This window comes from Fukomys damarensis, unplaced genomic scaffold (genome assembly GCF_012274545.1).
Source record: "Fukomys damarensis isolate Sample0158 unplaced genomic scaffold, DMR_v1.0_HiC HiC_scaffold_24, whole genome shotgun sequence".
Lineage (NCBI taxonomy): Eukaryota > Metazoa > Chordata > Mammalia > Rodentia > Bathyergidae > Fukomys > Fukomys damarensis.
In genome coordinates, this window is record NW_022900936.1 from 44,663,297 (window position 1) to 44,684,722 (window position 21,426).

General features: G+C 36.5%; 1 protein-coding gene across 2 annotated transcripts in view; it reads left to right on the plus strand.

The window, feature by feature from the left end:
- Cmss1 (cms1 ribosomal small subunit homolog) overlaps nucleotides 1–21,426 on the plus strand; it is a 358,480-nt gene that overhangs the window by 305,746 nt on the left and 31,308 nt on the right. For both annotated transcript variants that reach the window (XM_010639641.1, XM_019209840.1), the window contains one exon: nucleotides 15,123–15,211. In XM_010639641.1, the coding sequence (XP_010637943.1) occupies nucleotides 15,123–15,211 (89 nt within the window). The remainder of the gene's footprint in view (nucleotides 1–15,122; nucleotides 15,212–21,426) is intronic.

Sequence of the window (21,426 nt, forward strand, 5' to 3'; positions counted from 1 at the left end):
TCTGTCATTTACCTTGTACAGGCCCCTCAGTTTCCACCTTTGTAATACATATAATAATAAACAGTATCTGTCTCATAAGATTGATATGAAAATTAAATGTGTTAATTTATATAGAGCATTTAGAGTAGTGCCTTACACAAAGTAAGGGCTGTATAATAATTATTATTACTTCCTAATAAAGGATGTAGAATTTGAATAACAATGCTTCCAAATATATCAAATACACTCACTCAACATAAAAATACGTCAAGGCCCAAAATGCCACCACTACCATCTATAACTCTATTCACCTAAATCAACAAAAGTTGTCCAAAAAGGTCAGATTGAAATTACTGTTTGAAAACTGGCCCCAAACATATAAGTTTCAAGATTTACAACAAACTGCAAAAGAAGACAAGTTGAGCTTTAACACTCAGGACTGAATTTGAGTTCACATCACTTAAGCCCACTTATCCTTATTTTTTCTTCAAGCTAAAAAGAAAACAAGATAAAAGTAAAACTTGCCTTATTGCAGGACAGACATCAAGCAGGTAATGGTTCTGCCTATAAAACTATGCTGACATCTGCTTCACCTCATTTTTGGTATTCAAGGCTGTTCCGCCCTGCTACTGAGGCCAGAAATAAGTGCAAGCACTCACATAAGAGACCAGGCTCCCATAGTAGTTCCTGAGGAGCCCTCCTTGAATGTATCTTAAATAAGGAAATAAATACAGCATTACTAACCTGGAAAGTCTAACTTCCAAGATTTAACTCTACTGAATTGTACCTGGAAAGTGAAATTTTGCAGTATGTAAACACCCAACCAAAAAAAGTGAAGCACTTTTCTTTAGTCATGTATTTGAGATGATCCTGTATGTCTTGTCCCCTTGCCTTCCATCCGAGTATAAGTGACTCCAGTTCATGTTTTGTCCTAATCCAAAAATTTTAAATTTAAAGTTTCGTGTAGGAATGGCAGCATATTTTGCTCTAGATCTGTTGCTAGGAATATCTTCAGCTATAAAAACAGAAGCACTATGGGAATGTAGATTAGATTGTAGCTGTTGCCATTAGAAATGCCAAAATAATGCCATTCTCCATTCCATTTCAGGGTGACAAAAAAAAACTTCTGATAGAACCAACTCACCCACATTTGTCTATAGTCATATCTTTTGAAAACAATAACAGATCTTATGGAACTTGAAAGATGGCAAAATTTAGATCATGCCCTGTTCCTGCTTTATCTAGGAGCATGAAAAGGCAAAAAGATAAAAAGTGATATCTGGTGTGAAAAAATGAATAAACCCAAAGTGACATAAGCCATAGTAACATAAAGTCTGATGAACCACCACAAGCCTGAGGAAGACTTTTGGTGCACATGTCCTGGCACTTAGGCCCCAGGCCTACATGGCCTACAAAGGCCTGGAGATCTAAGGACCAGTCTGCCTGAGCTTCATACAGTAGCCCCCTCAAAGCAATTAGATGTTCTGTGTTGGCCCAACAGACTTGGGCTTGAATTTGCCGTGCCTCCTGCTATCTCCACTGAATTTTCTTTTTTCACAGGCCTCATTCTCCTTTTCTGCCTATTTTTCTTTCTTATTGAAAGTTGCAACTACTTTCTACATTATAATGCTAAAATAGTCTCATTTCTGCTTTTGGGAGGTCTTTACAGAGGAGCTGAAAGTAGAGCTGAATTTTGTAGCATAAGGGTAAGATTCTGATAGAAAAGGAAAGATAATAAAGATAAAGGAAGGGTGGCATTTTGAACAATTAGAGTGAGTGAAAGACATACAGACAGTATGATTCTTTCCTAGAATAGCTTAATTGATTGCAAAGCCTTCTGTTTTCATCATAACATATCCATAATGACTACTTTGGAAAATGTGCAGAAGAAATTTTTTAAAATGGAGCTTCCTTCACTGAACAACCTCTGTTAGTAAAGGTAAAGTGCTAATTGAGGGCCTCTTCTTCCTTGGCTATGTTTTTCACAGCTTTGTCGTCTTTCCTCCCCTGTGATCTCCACTGTTGGCTTAGCCTTAAGACCTTCACAAAGTTCAGTCTGAGGGCCCTGTTCTCTGGCTGTGGGAACTGTGTTCTTTCTCAGTGATGCTTGTGGGAGACTCTTAATGAGCTGGGAACACGGTTCTTGAAGAGCAGTTCCCAGCCATGGTTCTCCTGGCCAAATAAAACATTCTGGCTCCTAGGGATGAGTAATTTTAGCAAAACACTTTAGACTGTTTCAGTGCAGCTGTGTATGCAACATTACTTTTCAGTTTGCATTGCATAGCTTTCCAAAAGAACTTCTGACCACTTCTAGAAATGTAGGAGAACCACCCCCTCAAAGTGAAATCTAACTAAATTAAACAAAATGAATGTTTAAAAATAGAATCCAAAGTTAATGATAAAAGGAAGAATTCAACATGAAACTATAATTCTTTTCTCTAAATTAAATTTTAATACATAAAAACATAAAAGTTAAATATATTTATAGGTTATACTGTGAGATTTTGATGCATGTATGCATTGCATAATGTTTAAATCAAATTAAGCATATCTATCTGCTCAAACATTTGTTATTTCTTTATGGTGAAAACAAATGGAACATTTCTTCTACTTTTTGAAATATATAGTATATTATCTTAATCTATAGGCATCCCACTGTGCAAAAGAACACCAGAACTTTTTATTCCTATCTAACTATAATAACTTAACCATTTTTTTACATGTAAGTGTATCCAGTAGAGAGATGACTAATTGGATTGCCTGCTGAAGCCAAGATACCAATTGAGGCAGTTTCTCAACTATTAATAGGCATAGGAGTCATCCTGAGGTTAGAATGGACAATCCTCACAGCTTGCTTTAGGGTAAGAAATACCTAGGGTGTTGATAGAAAGCCATAATTCTGAACTTGAATGTGCCTGATATACCTATAAAATATGTAAATAAAAACTGGTAAAATTACTATGAAACATAGACTGATTTGAACTGTGAATATATATCTCAATCACTGATAAAACATACAAAATCATTAACATAAAACAGCTTTGAAAAACATCACTTTATCTGTAGCCATGTACAGGAATCTCTACCTAACAAAAATGATTCTTTTAAAAACATGAACATTTCTAGAAGCTGGGCGTGGTGGCTCACGCCTGTAATCCCAGTACTCAGGAGGCTGAGGCAGGAGGATCACTGTGAGTCGAGACCAGCCTGGGCTACATAGTGAGTTCAAGGTCAGTCTCAACTACATAGGGAGACCATGTCTCAAACAAACAAACAAAACAAACAAACAAACCCCAAATGAACATTTCTAAAAATGGATTATTTACTAGGCCAGTAACGGCGAACATTTTAGAGCTTTCAGGGATAACAAACAGCCTGCTGTAGCACACATGCCATAGGTTTGCCACCACTGGCAGGCTAATGATTGGCAAACCCTGGCCCTTGGGCTAAATCCAGTCCAAATGAGTTTCTGTAAGTTAAATTTATCAGGACACAGCTGCTCTTGTTCATTTATTCACTGCCTAAGGCTGCTTTTACACTATGATACCAGAGTTGAGTAGTACCAACAGAGGCCTCATACTGATCTACAAACCCCACACCTACTCACTATGTGGTTGTTAACCTAAAAAGTTTGCTGACTTCTTTTTTAGACAATAGAGTAAGTCTCAGGGTATGATAAAGAATCAGCATATGTGGGCAATTTTTCTAGCTACAATGCAAATAAAAGGATAGATTTTTAAAAATATATTTGGAAATCTAAAAGTATAATTCTAAATAACCCATATGTCAAAGAAAAGTCACAGTAGGAACTATTGGGGACTGAAGGTTTGTATTTCCCCCAAAAAAAATCATATGTTAAAGCCCTAAACACCAGGATATTGGTACTGTATTTAGAGCTAAGGCCCTTTGGAAGGTAATTAGTGTCAGGTGAGATCATGAAGATCAGCCCCCTCAAGAAATTAGTGCCCTTATAAGAGGTACAAAAGGGCTCTCTCATTGTCTTTCTGCCTACCGCATAAGGGCATAGTGAGAAGGCAGCTATCTGCAAGCCAAGAAAAAAGCCCTTACAAAAACCTGACCATATTGATATCCTGGTTTCAGACTTATAGCCTCTAGAACAATGAGAAAATAAATAACTAAGCATATTTGTTAGGGCAGCCAAAACTGACTGCTGTACAAACTTAAAAATATGTAGAATTAAATGATAATTAAAATGCTATGATTCTGAAGGATATGTGATATTCATTTATGTGGTTATAATGTTTATATTGGGGAAAATTAACAGTAGGCTAAATGTCCAACTACAAAAAAATAGAAAATCAATAAAGAAAAGACATACCATTAATTAACGTAAAAGAAGTCAAAGATACTGTTTTATAGAAACTTGGTTAAAAACCTGTTTTGTTTTGTTTTTGAAACTACATATATAGTCCCGCTAGCCTTTAACTTGCAGTGATCCTCCTGCCTCAGCCTCCCGAGTGCTAAGACTACAGTCGTGTACTACCATGATCAACTGTTTTTTGGAAGAGGAAAACCTCTAGTTTAATAAAGTGCAAATAACACATAGAAGTGCCTGGGATTTAGCTCAGTGGTGCTGTGCCTGCCTGTCAAGTGCAAGGTTCTGAGTTCAGTCCACAGTACAAATAATAATGATAATAATAATAATGACAACATGTAGAAGAAAAAAAGACCTAGCTCCATATAATGATCTACTCTCCACGATAAATTTAAAAAATTAGATAAATTAGCTAGTAATCTAGAAAAAATATTGTTTACCAAACTGAATTAAGAATAAATAGAAAGCCCAGATAATCATGTAGCCATTAGGAAATTGATGCTACTGGTTTTACTGTCAGATTTTACCAAATGTCAAGAAACACATAAGCTCATTGGAATACAACTATCAGAGGATTAAAGAAGGAAAAACTTCACAGATCTTTTATTATCTTACTTTTCTTTCCACTGAGACACATTAGCCAACACCCACAATTTAAGGAAAAGTTTATTTTGGCTCACAGTTTATAGGGTTTTGATCCATAGTTGGCTGGCTCCAAGGCAGTATGGCATGGAAGAAGAGAACTGCTCATAGCATGGCAAGAAGGAATCAGAGAGAGATCAAGGGAGGAGGTATCCTTCTGTACCATGTCCGCAGTGACACACTCCTCCAGCCAGGCTTCATCTCCCAACATCACATTTAGCTATAAACTCACCAGTAGATAAGCCCACTGATGAGTACTGTACCCCCATGACCCTATCACCGCCCAAAAGCCCCACCTATAAGTGCGCGAGGCTTGGGGAGACGTGTAGTTATATACCATAACATTTATGAAGCTAGTATAACCTCAGATCCTAAATGAGCCAAAAAGGAAATTATGTCAGTCTGACTTTTGAACTCTGATTAGGAAAAAAAAAAAAAGTTCAAAAATCACAACCAGTTGGGATTTATTTTAAGAACAACAAGAATGGTGTAACATTAGGAACCCTATTTTTTTAATTACCACATTCCCAAATGTCAGGAAACCCATATAGTCATCTCAATATGTGCAAACACAAATCACTTTGCATTGCATCCAACAGTATTTATGTTTTTAAAACTAAAAGCAACCAAGAGACCTTTTAGCAAAAAAATAGAGGAATATAAAGAAGCTTCACTAAACTGTAAGCAGCATGTCTTCATACAAGGGTAGTATAGAGGTTAAAATAATGCACTCTGAGATTAGAATATCTAGGGTTCAGATCCCATCTCTGCAAAATAGATTATGTTGGGCAAGTTACAACTAATGCAAGTTAGCTTCTATCATTATTTTAGTCAGATTTATTGAAGAATAACTTACATATTACAAGGTTAACTTTTCTATAGTATGCTTCTAATGCATACAGTTGTATAACCACCATTCCAATCAAGATATAGAACTTTTCCTGACCAAGTTAAATTGTCATTATTTGCAGATGACGTGATACTCTATATAGAAAATTCCAGAACTCCACCAAAAATCTTCTAGACTTAATAACAAAATTCAGTAGAATAGCTGGATACAAGGTCAACACACAAATAACAATAGCCTTCCTGTACATGAACAACAGACTCACTGAGAGAGGAACTGGAGAAACAACTCCTTTCACAATATCATCCAAAAAATGAAATACCTAGGAATTATTCTACTGAAAGAAATCAAAGACCTCTACACTGAAAACGACAGCACTCTGAAAAGAGATCAAAAAGGATATCAGAGGCCGGGGATTTAGCTCAGTGGTTCTGCTGCTTGCCTCATAAGCGCAAGGTCCCGAGTTCAATCTCGGGCACCACAAAAAGAGGATATCAGAAAAAAAGAAAGACATCCTTTGCTCCTGGGTAGGAAGAACCAATATGGTGAAAACAGCCACACTTCCAAAACTGCTATATGCATTCAATGCAATCCTAATTGAAATTCCAACAGCATATTTCACAGACCTTGAGAAAATCCGAAAATTCATTTGGAACAAGAAGAGACCTAAAATAGCAAAAGCAATTCTATGCAACAAAGACAAGGTGGGGTGTATCACAATCCCCATCTTGAAACTGTACTAGAAAGCTACTGTGATAAAAACAGCAATGGTACTGGCAAAGAAACAGACCTGAGGATCAGGAAGAGAAAGAGGTGAGAAGATGCAGAAACAACTCTAGACATACTCAGCTACTTCGTCTTTGACAAAGGAGCCAAACACCCTTACTGGAGGAAAGATAGCCTCTTTAATAAATGGTGCTAGAAAATACTGGGTTTCAACTTGCCAAAGATTAAAACTAGACTTGTATCTCTCACCATGCACTAAACTAAAATTGAAGTGGATGAAAGATCTAAATATTTTTTAATTGAGTTTATTGGTACATTTTAGGTATACAGTACAGTTACATTCATTATTGGGATCTTGTACCTTTACATGACAGGTCTTGGTTCTCATTTTTTCCCCTTGTCCCTGCCCTCCCTTCAAAAAGATCTAAATATTAAAACAAAAACACTAAACCGCATAGAAGAGAAGTTAGGTAGAACTCTTGAGTACATTGGCGTAGGAAAAGACTTCATAACAAAACCTCAGTCTGACATTAACTAGCACAAAAAATCAACAATTGGGATCTCATCTTATTAAAAAGCTTCTACACAGCAAGAAAAATCAACAACAGAGTGAAGAGACAGCCCACAATGTGGGTCAAAAAATTTTACCAGCTGTTCCTAAGAAAAACATCTATCCAGAATATATAAAGAACTTTAAAAAATCAGATCTCCCAAATTTGAAGACCCAATCTAAAATGGACATCTGAAATGAACAGACATTTCTCAGACAAAGAAGTAGAAACAGCAAAAAGAAAGAAAGAAGAAAAGTGTTCAACATTATGATCATCTGAGAGATACAGATGAAAACAATGCTGAGATTCTACCTCACCCCAGAAAAAATGGCTGCTATCAAGAAATCAACCAACAACAAATGTTGGCTGGGTTGTGGGGAAAAGGAAACCCTTCTCCACTGTTGGTGGGGGTGTAGATCAGTGTAACCATTGTGTAAATCAGTATGGAGATACCTCAAAAAATTAGGATTAGAGGTCCTATTTGATCCAGCTATTCCCCTGCTGCATATCTTCCCAAAAGAATTAAAAGAAACATACCAAGTGCTGTAAGTGCATCCATGTTCATAGTGGCACAATTTGTAATAGCAAACTTAGAAACAGCCCAATTACCCATCGACTGAATACTGGATTAAGAAAATGTGGGTGTTTTTTTTTAAATAAAGTGGAATACTACTCAGCAATAATGAGAAACAACACATTTATACCTAAATGGATATACATTGAGGCCATACTATTTTTTTTCATGAGTTTATTGGTACTTTTTAAGAATACAGTACAGTTACATTTATCATTGGGATCTTGTACCTTTTACATGACAGATCTTGGTTCTCATTTTTTCCCCATACCTCCCCCCTCCCTAATTTACAAAGGCTTTGTTTCCATTTTTTCCTTTTCTCATATTTTTTATTTTCCCTTATTTCCTTTCCCCTACCCTTTCCACTTCCCCTACACCTTTAGCCCTTTTCTTCCTATTTCACATTGAGGCCATACTCTTATTTATTTTTTGTTTGGGGTTTGTTTGTTTGTTTGTTTGTTTTGAGACAGGGTCTCACTATGTAGTTGAAACTGACCTGGAACTAACTGTGTAGCCCAGGCTGGTCTTGAACTCAGAGCAATCTTCCTGCCTCAGCCTCCCGAGTGCTGGGATTACAGGCATGGTGGCGCATACTCTTAAGTGAAATAAACACATAAGAACCACATGTGTAAATAATGAATAGTTTTCTCTGCTGTGAGAAACTGAAGTGCAAATGAGGATCAAAATGTATAATAGATAATGTAAAGTAGAAAGAAAAGGTCCAAAGGAGAAGGGGAAATGGGGGCAGGGGATGGAGAAAAGAAAAAATATATGAGAAAAGGAAAAACAGAAAACAGTCATTGTAAATAGGGAGGGGTGGAGGAGTTTAAGGGAGGACAGCAAAATCAGGAAAAAATAAACACCAAGATATATCATGTAAAGGTACAAAATCCCAATGATGAATGTCATCATATTATACACCTAAAATATACCAGTGAATTTACAAAATTTAAAAAAAAAAAAAAGATATATGACATTTCCATTACTCCGTAGAAGTCCCCCCTCTGGTCTCTGGTTATAGTTTATATCTATGTGTCCCCTCAAAGCCTGTTGCTTAGGTGGTTTTTGGGGGGAGATGGTGAGATCATTGATGCTGTGCTAATCTGTGGATTAGTTCACTGATAAGTTTATAGCTAAATGTGTTGTTAGGAGGAAAAGCCCGGTAGGAGGAGGTAGGAGCCTGGGGCTGTGGCCTGGAATGGTATATTTCCCTGGCTCTTCTGTTTACTCTTGAATTCCTGAACACTATGACAGGAACAATTTTCTTCTATCCTACGCCTCTGTCATACTAACTTTGGACTAAACACATGAGCCAAAATAAACTTCTTTAAATTATGGGTATTGGGATTGTATCCCAGCAACCAGAAAAGTGACTAAGACACTACAGATCTATTTTCTCCCCTTATAGGTTTGCCTTTTCCAGAATGCTGAATAACAGGAACTATTTGTTGTACAGCTTGTTAAGGCTAACTTCTTTTGCCTAGCACCATTTTCTTTTCTTTTCCTTTTATTTATTTATTTATTTATGGGTACCAGGGATCAAACTCAGGACCTTGCACTTGCAAGATAGGCGTGGTGCTGCTGAGCTAAATCCCCAGCCCTCCTAACACCATTTTTTGAAATTCATCTATGTCATTGTTTATTTCTGTAGTTTATTTTATTTTATTCTCAAATGTGTGTTCAGCAAAGCTGCCAGTCAGGGAAGATCTAGGTTTTTGTGAGCCCTGAGATTTACCTAATTTGGGGGCCCTCTCTCAGAAAAAGAATGTAAAAATACTAATAAAACATCGGTAAGAAATGTTATTTTAAATAAGAAAAAAAATAATATATTACTGCTAAAAACACAGGAATTTGAACACTTCATACTCTTCCTGAGCAAATAAGAAAATTATCATATATCTATACAAATGTATACAGTGCAACTATATTCTTATACAAAAGACCTTCAATTTTGAATAGGTAGAAATGAACATTTAATTGTCTGCTTACATCTTTATATTTTTGATGATTGGAAGAATTTCCCACTGATTAGTTTCAGGTTTCATACATTCCAAACTTGGTTTCCTTTCCACTTCCCACATAGTTCTAGGGATAGATGTTAGGCACATTCCATCTCTGCCCTCTTTGTGTCAGAAATTTTGGTGAGTTAGTACAGGGTGATAGAATATTCCTGGCAGCATTCCTGCACTGGAAGAGCTAGCCATAATTTAACTATAACCAGAAGTGATTGCAAACCACATAAATATCCCATTAAACTAGATGTATGTCCAAATGCTTCCTCAGCTTGTTTCTCCAACACGCTCCAGCCCCTCCCACACCACTTATTAGAGGATGTGTGACAGATTTGTGAGTGGAAACAGACAATGGCCTTAACATACTGTCATTAAAATAGCTTTCATTTGGAAAATTTTAAAGATCAGTTGATTATATGGTCCCTTTGTCAGTAACCTTCTCAGGGCCTAATAAGGATTTATACAAGCAAGTCCTGGAAGCTTGAGGAAAAGGCTGGGAAACTGGACTCCAGAGATAAGGCAAGAGTTGAGGAAAAGATAAACTATGCTTTTTGCTTGCTATCTTTGCCATGGGTTAAAAAAGAACAGTGTACTTGACTCCTCTTTTGCAAGAATTCAACCAACCCTATCTGGCAGTGTCTTTTTAAAATCAGAGTCTGCAAGGAGCTGAGTTAAGAAGCAGCATGATCTCAGTGACTTCAGGATCTTAAATCATCCACTGGGACAGATTGGCACAGTCCTGGTTTGCCCTCCAATCATAGCAGTCCTAGAGGACCCTGGGTACTGGAGCCACACTGTCTAGGCTGGGTCTCCGTAATTTTCTTTCAATATTTCCTTAATGGAAATCACAGAACTAGCATCCTTCAGAAAAACAATTTCACTTTTAGAATTAAAAAAAAAATCAAACTAAAGAAATAACTAATGTATCCAGCATAGAGAGATGGTACAATCTTACTTTATATGTGAGAAGGTTTCACATGAAAGAATTTTTTGGAACAAGGAGTGATGCAGATTTAGACTAACAAAGTGTTTTAAATATATCTCATGGGTTTTTGTTGCATATGAGCTACATACCTTTTCAAATACATTACTTAGTCTCAAGTGCATTGATTAACTGTGCTCTGCAGTCAGAAGATTCTAAAGAATGTAGAATACAAAATTTAGAAAAGTTTTAAAATTTTTACTTGATCTTTAAACTTTTATATTCTTGATCCTGATAATTTATTTATAGGTGATTCTACTTTAAAGTGATTTTAAATCTCATAAAAGGATGTGAGGAAACACAAAGTGTATTTTACTTTAATACTAAAATTTTAAATAAAGAAATAGGATGCTTTTTACTTTCAGGTAACCCTGGACCAAATACTTTGGCCACTGATGCATGCCCTTAGAGAGCTTATGATTCCAATGGAGAGAAAGCCTAACATTTATGCAATAACAGCAAACACTATAAAGTAGGATAAATGTATATGCTAATATACAAAATGTAGACTCCATATGGTGTAGAAAGAAGTACAGAGGAAGTGGGAGAGGTCTAGACTTTGTTGAAGGATCCCAGGTGACATGGGCTAGAGGATAAGAGGAGATGCCACCAATAAAAGCTGATATAAGAATTTTCACAGGACTAAAGGTGACCTTTAAATTCCTGGGTATTTTTTACATAAACAATCATGTCATCTGCAAATGGGGGGCAGTTTTATTTTTCCTTTTTATTGTATATGCCTTTTATTTCCTTTTCTTGCCATATCATGTTCCTTAAAAGTTCTAACACTATGTTGAGTAAATCTGGTGATAGCTGACATCCGTTCTTCTCAATCAAGGAAAATATCCAGTCTTTTATTGTGAAGTATAATATTTGCTCTAAGTTTTTGCAGATGTTTATCAATTTCAATTCTTAAATTTCTCATTTTCTTATGGCTTAGTATATAATCTATTGTAGTATATGTTCCATGGCACTTGAAAAGGATATTATTCTACTGCTGTTAATTAGTGTACAAATATTGACAGATCCTATTGCTTGAAGGTGTCCCTCAGCTCTTCTTTATCTGCTGATTTTCTCTTCAGTCATTCAGTTTCAAGAGAGGACTATTCAAGTTGGAAACTTAATTATGGGCTTACCTGTTTCTCCTTTCATATCTATCAGTTTTTGCTCCCACATATTTTATAGCTCCACTGTTTGCTGCATACATATTTCGGATCACTATGTGTTCTTGAAATATTCACCCTTTGCCATTATATAATGTCCCTCTCATTCTTTGTTATTTTTGCTCTGCAGTCTACTTTGTCTGACAATCTGAATGCTATTCTTGTTTCTTTTATCAATATTTTCATATTATGTTATTTCTGTTCCTTTACTTTCAACTCGTCTATAGGATTATATTTTAATTAAATTTCTTACATACATAGAACATATTTTTAACCTAATCTGTCTTTAAATTGTTTTGTTTATACCATTTACATTTAATGTAATCATTGATGAGCTGGGTGTTATTTTTTTTTTCCATTTATTCAGTTTTTCAAGTCTCTTTTTTTCTTTTTCCTACAATCCTGCATGTTACTTGAACATTTTTAGACTCTCACTTTGATTCATCATACTGTATTTTATTATGTTTCCTTATAGCTTTTTTGTGTCTGGTAGAACCCTACTATTGTTAGGTAGTGTAGAAAGGCCTAAATCTCTGTTAGTCCTCTGATACCATCCCAATGGGGTGGAAAAGATACACTTTATAATGACCATGAAAGGGTATAAGTTCAGGCTTCCTCCATAAATACTACATATTGGGGTGCAGTGTGAACCCCTCCCTCTCAAAATGAAATTCTCGGCACTCTACCTGTTCATTTCTGACACTACCCTTATGGGAGGTAGAGGAAGAGTTAGGGGACATCATTAAAGCCTAACAAGTGTGGAAGTCTTAACCTTTAGAGGTAGGGGTGTGGCCCTGTTTTTCCTGCTTTGGCTTCAGCGAAGTGGTAGTTGTATACAAGTTTTGTCTTTCTAAACCATCCCTTTCCTGGCCATTTTGTTACAGAAAAAGCAAACTTTTGGTGGAGCTGTTTGGTCTGCTTTCATTGGTGTTTGCAGGTAACTGATTTCCAAATCTGGGGTGATGAAGCAAAAAGATAACCCAAGGAGCTGAGCACTGTTTTTCTTTGGGCCTGAAAGGCCCTAGCTTGCTTTCCATCTTCTCTCCACCTTTGTTGGGGAGGCAGATATTATAAAAACTGGCTCATAAAATTTTCAAGTTCCAAGAACCACAAGGTGAATTGGTGTGTTAGCTGTCCTTTGCTGTAACAAAGTTCCCAAGAAAATCATCTTAAGGAAAAAAGTTTATTTTTATTTAGGGTTCAGAGGTTTCAGTCCATGGTTATTTGGTTCTCTTGTTTCTGAGTCTTTAGTAAGTACATCATCATGACAGAGGGTACAATGGAGCAGAGCTGTTCATTTAATGGCAGCCAAGTCAGGTTTTAAACACATGAGCTTTTGGGGGATATTCTAGAACCAAGACAGCTGATGATTTAGTTCCTGTCTGAAGGCCCACAAGCCTCAGAAAAAGCCAGTGTTTCAATTCCAGTCCAAAAACAGGAATAACTTTGTCTTACTCAAGGAAAGGTCAAGCTTTTTGTTCAGCTGCTTAAATGAGGACAACCCAAATTAAGCGATAATTGTGTGCTTATTTTATTCTTTCAATTTAAATACTAATCTCTCCAGAACCACTGTCACAGAAACACCCAGAATAATGTTTGATCAAATATTTGAGTACTCTGTGACCTAGTCACTTTGACACAAAATTTACTACTACAGCATGTGATCAATTAAAACCTTTGGCCCAACAAACTGGCTAATTTTGGCCTGTGGATTCACAAATTCACATGTTAAGCTCACTTTGAGATATATGAAGCAATTTAAAGGCAATTACTGCCAGGGATTTAGCTCAGCGGTTCGGTGGCCTGCCTCGCAAGCACAAGGACCCAAGTTCGATCCCCGGTACCAAAAATAAAAAATAAAAATAAAAGCAATTACTAAAGCCTTCCAAAGACAAAAGAAAAATGTTTTTAAAGGGAACAGCCACAAAACCCTGGGAGACAGTATGTATGGCATTTTAGGAAGTAAGTACCTTCTAGTTGCCTTGTTTCTTCAGAATATCTTTATAAATAGGAAAATGGTTATAGCTTTAATTTTTCTGATTCTTACAGTTAGAATATGTTTTTTCATTGTGAAAAGTTTGAGAAGATCCAAAATTGGAATTTATCATGACCTATAATGCTTTGTCACAATCTTAACATTTTCCTTGGAGCCAGCACCTAGGTGTCAAGGACTGGCTGGGTGCAGGCTTCACTTGTTGGAGAATACTTTAGACTCCAAGAGATCTTGGGTCCCACATGTGTGGCCTGGAGAAAATTACATCACTTGTCTAAGCAGTAGTATTCTTAACTGAAAAGGGGATGTCATATATATAAAATCAGTAGTTATGTTATAAACATTAGATAATATATGTGAAGTCCAGTTTTTAAAATGTAGTAATGCCCAATAATGATAGTTCTGATCACATATAATTGTTATCAGATGACTTTGCTAAGAGCTAGACTCTTGGAGATGGGGAAGAAGATTGTCTTAGTTACTTTTCTTCTTGCTGAAGCAAAATACCTGACACCCACAAGTTAGAGAAGGAAAGGTTTATTTCAGCTCATAGTTTATAGAGGTATCAGTAGTTAGTCGGCTGGCTCCAAGGCAGGGTGGCCTAGTAGAGGGGAATCACAAAAGAGGCAGGCAAGAGGCAGCAGCAGGCAGCAAGCAGCGGCATCTTGCTTTCTTTCTGTCCCTTTATATTCCATCCAGGCTACAAGACTGTTGATTGGTGCCACCCACGCCTAGAGTGAGCCTTCCATTATCTGCACCCTTAATCCCAGTATTACACCATTAATCCACATTCATGCACCCTAAATTCAGCCACCTCTGAAAAGCCCCATTTATGAGCCCATGAGGTTTTGGGGGCACATCTAGATATAAGCCATAACAGGAGGAAGGTGGAAAGGGAGATGGAAATAATGAAATTAAAATTAATAAAGGTATGTTAAATGCATGTGCCAACTCCCAAACCACACCATTCTGTAATATTAACATGCACTAAAGTAATTTTTAAGATGGCCTTTGTCATTATAACCTCTTAGTAAACATTTTTAAAAGCTACAGAGAGTCCAGTTGCTTGAATAATCATAATTAAACATTCCCTAATTTTAGAAATCTATGTAATCTTCAGTTTTCCCATTTATGAGTAAGACTACCATCCCTAGGGCTTAAATCTCTGCCTCAATTTTAGATCATTTCCTTAAATTCAACTTCTTAGAGGAAGAAGTACAAAATTAAGACACAGAACCTTCTAGAAAGGTAGTGCCAATTGTACCAACATATAAAATGAATGACACTTTTTAAATTTTCAAACATTTTGTTTCCTAGAATCATCAGATCATGAAGGAGGAGGAGAAACAAAAATGATACAGAAGGAGACAGCTGCAATTCCTGCATCATCAAAAAAACCCAAACAGGTAGAAGTCACTGGGAGCAGTGCATTTCTTGGATTCTAAAATAAGCTTCTACCACTCTCCAGCTTTTCCTATGCCCCAGTATGATTTATGAAAGCTTTTGTTTTTCTGCCTTTGAAAAAGCCATGGTTTCTTAATTATGAACCAGCAAAGCCTATATCCTTCTTTTTTGTGTTTTTTTAACTATACAAATATAATTCATAAGAATTGTTTTTAGCTTCTTATGTCACATTTTCATTGAAGGTCCAAGCTTATTATTTTGGGTACAGTTCCTTAGAGGAGACAGATAGCATACACATATGAAACATCTTCCTAAACACAATCCTCTGAATACGCCACCATGCTATATTGCCAGCTGGTTTCTGGGGCCTTATTTCTACCTGGTGTATGGTTGTGATATGCCTTCTTACCAAGGACTTGCTGCCATGTCTTATTCTAAGGCCATTTGGAATAAGCTTTCCTTCCTGGCCCTAACTTTTTATCACCTTTTAAGTATTTTTACTGAGCTCTGAAATGCCTTCACATCCATTTGATCAAGCTTTTTACCATTATGTGTTCCCTCCTTTCCCCTAACTGAGCCTCACATTTGTGTTACTTACTCTACACCTCCAATCTGCAGCAGATTTATAACTTTCTAAGTTTTTTTAATACTTACAACTACATCATCTCTAGCAACCATTTCACATCTAAATAAACCTCTTTGGCTTGCTTAATAATGTGAGTGTAAAATTTACCAGCAGTTCTACTCCTCTCCACCCCTGTACTCCTTCCAAAATAAATGATGAATTACCCTACTCCTAGAGATTGCATCACCCTCTTCCCTCCTCAGCATCAGTCACTTCAGAGCCAGCCCTACTGACTTTGTAGTTATGGTTCCCAGAATATAAACCCTTACAAGAGATTTTGTGACTCTTCACGGAAGCCTGGATGATGTCAGGAGCTTTTCAATGGTTCCATGACCTGTGCTTTCCCACTCAAAGGCCACATTTGACTTCTTTATCCTCCACCTAGACTTTTGTTTGTTTCCCTGGGTCATAAAGAAGTCTCCAGCACAAGTGCCTCTCCCTTCTCTTCCTTACTCACCTTTCTCTGTTATATTTTCTTTTTATATCTTTACTTGAGCACTGCTTATTTCATATTTCACTTTTTATTTCCAAGATCAAGCTTGATTCTTGTGAAGAAAAAAACAGAACTGTGCCTTTTCTTCTCTCTTCATTCATCTTTCATTTCCGTGTTAGTTTCAGTTCTAATCTTTTTTATATCAATCTGTTCTTGCTTAACAAATTGCCAAAAATTTAGTAGCTTAAAGCAGACAAAAGGCATTATCTCACTGTTTCTGTTATCGCAAAGACATGGTTTAGGTCAGTACATCTGGCATTACATCTTTCATGAGCAGCCAGTCACATTCCGGGTGGGGGCAGGGGCTAGCTAGGACAAGTCCATCCTGGAGCTCACATGTGTGGTGGTTGGCAGGCCTCAGTCCTTCTTTGTGAGCCTGTCCCCATTGTTGCCTCATAACACTGCAGCCAGTTTCCCTCATCCAACTGATCCAAGAGGGAACAAGCAAGACTCCTCAAGACAGAAACCAGTCTTTTATAAACTTTTCTCAGAGTTGACATCTCATCACTCCTGCCATTTTCTGTTCAGAACAAGTCAGTAAATCTAATCCTTATTCCGAGGTCAATGATGAGCTGGAGATTTATCTCAGTGTTTCTGCAGCATGCCTTGCAAGTACGAGGTCCTGAGTTCTACCCCCAGTACCAAAAAAACAAAAAACAAAAACAAAACAAAACAAGATCAAAGGGTAGTGGATACAAAGAGAGATTACTGAGTTGGAAATTATCATGGGTTCTGGTTTCCAAAGCCTTCCTTCTTGTATCTAATGATATATAACACTCCAATATGCAGAATATATTCACTCATCCAAGGCTCGCAAATCTCGTTACAGCATAAGCTCAACTTCAGAATCTCATCAGCAAAACCAAATCTAAGTACAGTTGAGGTTTCTAGGATTTAGTTCCATAAGCCAAGTTATCTTAGTATATTTTTTCTCAACCTATAAAACTAGAGAAAAGTTATCTCTCCCACATGCCCAACACACAGTGATGAGACAAGTATAGGATAACCACATTTAGCACTTCTATTCAAAAAGTGGAGTCTGCCGAAGTCATTGGACCAGAAGGGCAAATGTTAGGCGTTTGTTGATTAAATCTCAAAGCCCAGAAATAATTCTCCTTGTGTCTTGGCTCTATTCTTCGAGCACTTTGTTCTGCCCTCTGGGTCATCGCTATTTTTGAAAAGTAGCAGGTATTTGCAATTGAGCAGTCTTTCAACTTGTTTCTTGATAAAATTCTGAGATTCCTAAGAGCTCTCTTCCTTTTGTTCTCTGAACTCTCAGTTCAAACTAGTGATGCTCCTGCATATATATAATTCCTTTAGAAACTGTGGAGGTCCTCTGTGATTCTTCTGGGAGCTTATTCCATTAGGCAGAAATCAAATCTACAAATTTTGTGCTGGGGATTTAGCTCAGTGGCTCTGCCACCTGCCTTGCAAGTGCAAGGTTCCAAGTCCGATCCCCAGTACCAAAAAACAAACAAATGAACAAATCTATAAAATTTTTTCATATAAACCTTTTTCTACTTTGAGTACCTGCTGAGACAACTGGTAAAAAAAAAACAAAAAAAAAAAACCCTTAAGCTTCCCAGAGGCATATTGTTTGAGAAAATATGTGAGGCACACCCTTAATTTCTTCAAAGAGCTCTTGTGTGACTGAGTAATACTGTAGCCCCCATATACCATTTATGGGTTTTTTTTTTCCTATGGTTTAAAACTACTATATGGTCAATTCCAGAAATAAATAATTCATAAATTTTAAACTGTGTGTCATTCTAAGTAACATAATGAAATCACACTGTCTTAAGGATGACTATAGTATACTAGGATATTTTGAGAATACATGCACAAACTTTTATTATACTATATTATTATAATTACTCTATTTTATTATTAGTTATTAATGTCATATTGTGTCTAATTTATAAATTAAACTTTATCATAGGTATGTATAGGGAAAAACATAATATATGTAGGGCTTGGTACCATCCATGCTCCCAGCATCCACTGGGGGTCCTGGAACACATCTCTCATAGATAACAGCTCTACTGCACTCTGAGGCACTACCTTTGTTCTTTCTGAGATTTTAATGGTGACTGTAAATTCACACCCTTAATTTCACCTTAACAATTCCTGCGATTTAACTCCCTTCTTTCGCATTTTACTATAAGCCCCAGGAAAAAATCAAATGGCTGCTTCAACACTTTGTGGAAATCTCCTTACCTAAATTAACCACTCATTAAACACATCTGCTTTCCTTATAACTACAGAGAACAACATTGCTAAATTTTTTACCACTACATAGCAAAGATCCTTTTCTTCCTGTTGTCAGTGTGATTTTCCTTACTTTCTTCATATCCTTGCCCTCAACTTCAAAGTCCAAAATTTTTTGAAGTCTGTGCAGGTACACTTCTACAGGTTAGTCACATTTTCTCACCCACACATTTTGAAGTAATTGTAGGAGAAGGGGAAATAAAAAGAATTAAGATGTGTAATGTACATGTACCAACTACCCTGATTATGTACTGTAAACACATACTAATGAAAATAAGTAAATGAAAAGTTATATCCCACCCAGTACTTTAACATGTATAGTATTAACTAATGTTCAGTGTTTCTTTTAAAGTGCTTTAGATTTTTTTAGATTTTTGTTCTGTGTTTTTGTTGTTTTTGTTTGCTGGCTGGCTTGTTTGTTTTTGGTACCAGGGCTTGAACTCTGTTCTGTATTTTTGAGTGTCTTGTTTTGTTTTCATTTGTCTTGTTGTGTCCTTTCCCTTTCCCTTTCCATTATCCAATAAAGGTCTCACTGTGTTGCCCAGACTGAGCTCAACTCATAATCCTCCTGCTTCGGAGGGAAGGGGACTACAGGCGAGTGCTACTACACCTGATTTGTTTTAAACTTCTTTCATTTTCTTTTGAGAAAGAGTTAATATACACATACACAAAAATGCACAGATATCGAGTATACCATTTGATGAATTTTGACAGACAGATACAACTCTGTAAAACAAATCCCTGTCAGGAAAAAGGACAGTATCATCACTTCAGAATCCTTTTATGCACCTTGAAGGTAGTCAGCATTCCAAATTCCTTGCAACAGAGGTAATAACTGTTCTCATATTTTTCAAAAAATTATTAGTTTTGCCTATTCTACAATTCCATGTAAATGGAAGTATATGCTTTTTTATTCAGGGCATATTTCATTCACAATGTTCTTTACATGTATCCATATTGTGTTTGTTTCCTTCCTTTTTACTGTTGAGCATACTGGTCTGCTAGAGCTATCAAAACTAAATTCCATCAACATGGTAACTTAAACAACAAAATCTGTTTCTCACAGTTCTGTAGGCTGGAAGTCCGAGACCAAGATGTTGACATTTTGGTGGGTGTGTATTAAATAACTTTTGACCAACTCCTAAGGAAACTAAAAAAACTAACTCTAAAATGTTTTAATTTTATAATGAAACTTTTATTATAAAGTGGCAATTTAAATATCTTATTTGTACTAATGTAATAATCATACATATTTTTTTAAAAAAACAGTCAAATGCTATTAAAAGTTTTTAACAAAAAAATAACCAGTTCTTTTTCCTAGTTCTGATATCCTATTCTCTCCTCAGAGAAAATCTCAGCTTTTCTAGCTTTTTAGCTATTTTGCTACCTTTTAGTTTATTGATTTCTGACAAATGTACTAACTTCCTGACATAATATATAAGGACATAGTTTTCATATACACCTCTTATTCCCCCTCCAATGCTTCCTCCCATGCTAATGTAATCTCACATTCTGGCTGAAGCAGTTATCAGTTATACTATTTCGATTATAGAAATAACGTTAAAATGTTGAGAAAAAGACAAGCTATAATCATCCTTCCTTTCTTATGTAGCTTTTTATTCTCATGGATTTAATAATTACCTCATTTCTTTATTTTCCTGGGTTGCTGTGTTCCAATTGTTAATTGATTCCATATGTTCCAACATTGCTTCCACATGCCTATGAATAATGTTTTCCATATGCTCAAGTAGATCAGTTATTTTTTATTTCCCTGAAGGCCTTCACACTTTTATTCAACTCTGAAGTGGTCATACTCTAGTCCCGCTAAGCTACTGAGACCTCTTAATTGCCAGACTGAGATGCCCTTTCATTACTCTTCTTGGTTGGACTCCCTTTTTACTGAGTCCTTTATATTCCATTATGTTTGTTTAAACCATTTTTTTTTAATAACCCATTTTTTTGTTATCTGTAGGTCTGAAGTAGATTTTTTTCCAACTTTATGAATTGGAAATTGTCTCTAGCCTCTTCTCATGTTTGACTAATAGTTTGGCTGGGTATAAAAGTCTACCTTACAAATAAACTTTACTCATAATTTTGAAGGCATAATTCCACCAAGCTCTAGTATCCCTTACTGATCTTGAGAGGTCTTCACACAGTTACTTTTTATGCTCATGTGTGTCTGTCTTTGTGTGTGTGTATGAGAGAGAGAGAGTTTCCTTTTTGGAAGTTTTTATAATCTGTGATTTTTCTTAAATTTCACGTTGATGCTCCTTGATGCATAATATTTTTTTATTCATTGTACTGTATAGCTAATAGGCTTTCATCAGATTTTGAAGTTCCAGAACATCTTCCATTTTTAGAAAGTTTTTCTTGGGTCATTTCCTTGATCGTTGTCATTTTTATTGCTGGGACAAAATACCCAACACCCACAATTTAAAAGAGGAGCGGTTTATTTTGGTAGACTTTTTAGAGGACTCAGCCCCTAGTTAGCTAGCCTTAAGGCAGGAGGTGCAACACTCTGGCAGAGGAAAGCTGCCCATGGTGGCCAGGAAACAGAGAGAGACAGAGAGAGCAGAAGAGAGCTAAGGAGAGAAATATATTCTTCCAGGCCACATTCCCAGTGACCCACCTCCAATCAGATCTTACCTCCTTATAGCATATTCAGCTAAGCTATTATGGGATTGTAACAGCCCCATGATACAATCACCTTCCAAAAGCCCCACCTCTGAATAACTGAGCTTTCCAGGGAGCATTAGAGTTCAAAACCATAACATTCCACCCCAACCCCCTGGAGACTTGTATCCATCTCTTTATGCAAAATGTATTTAATC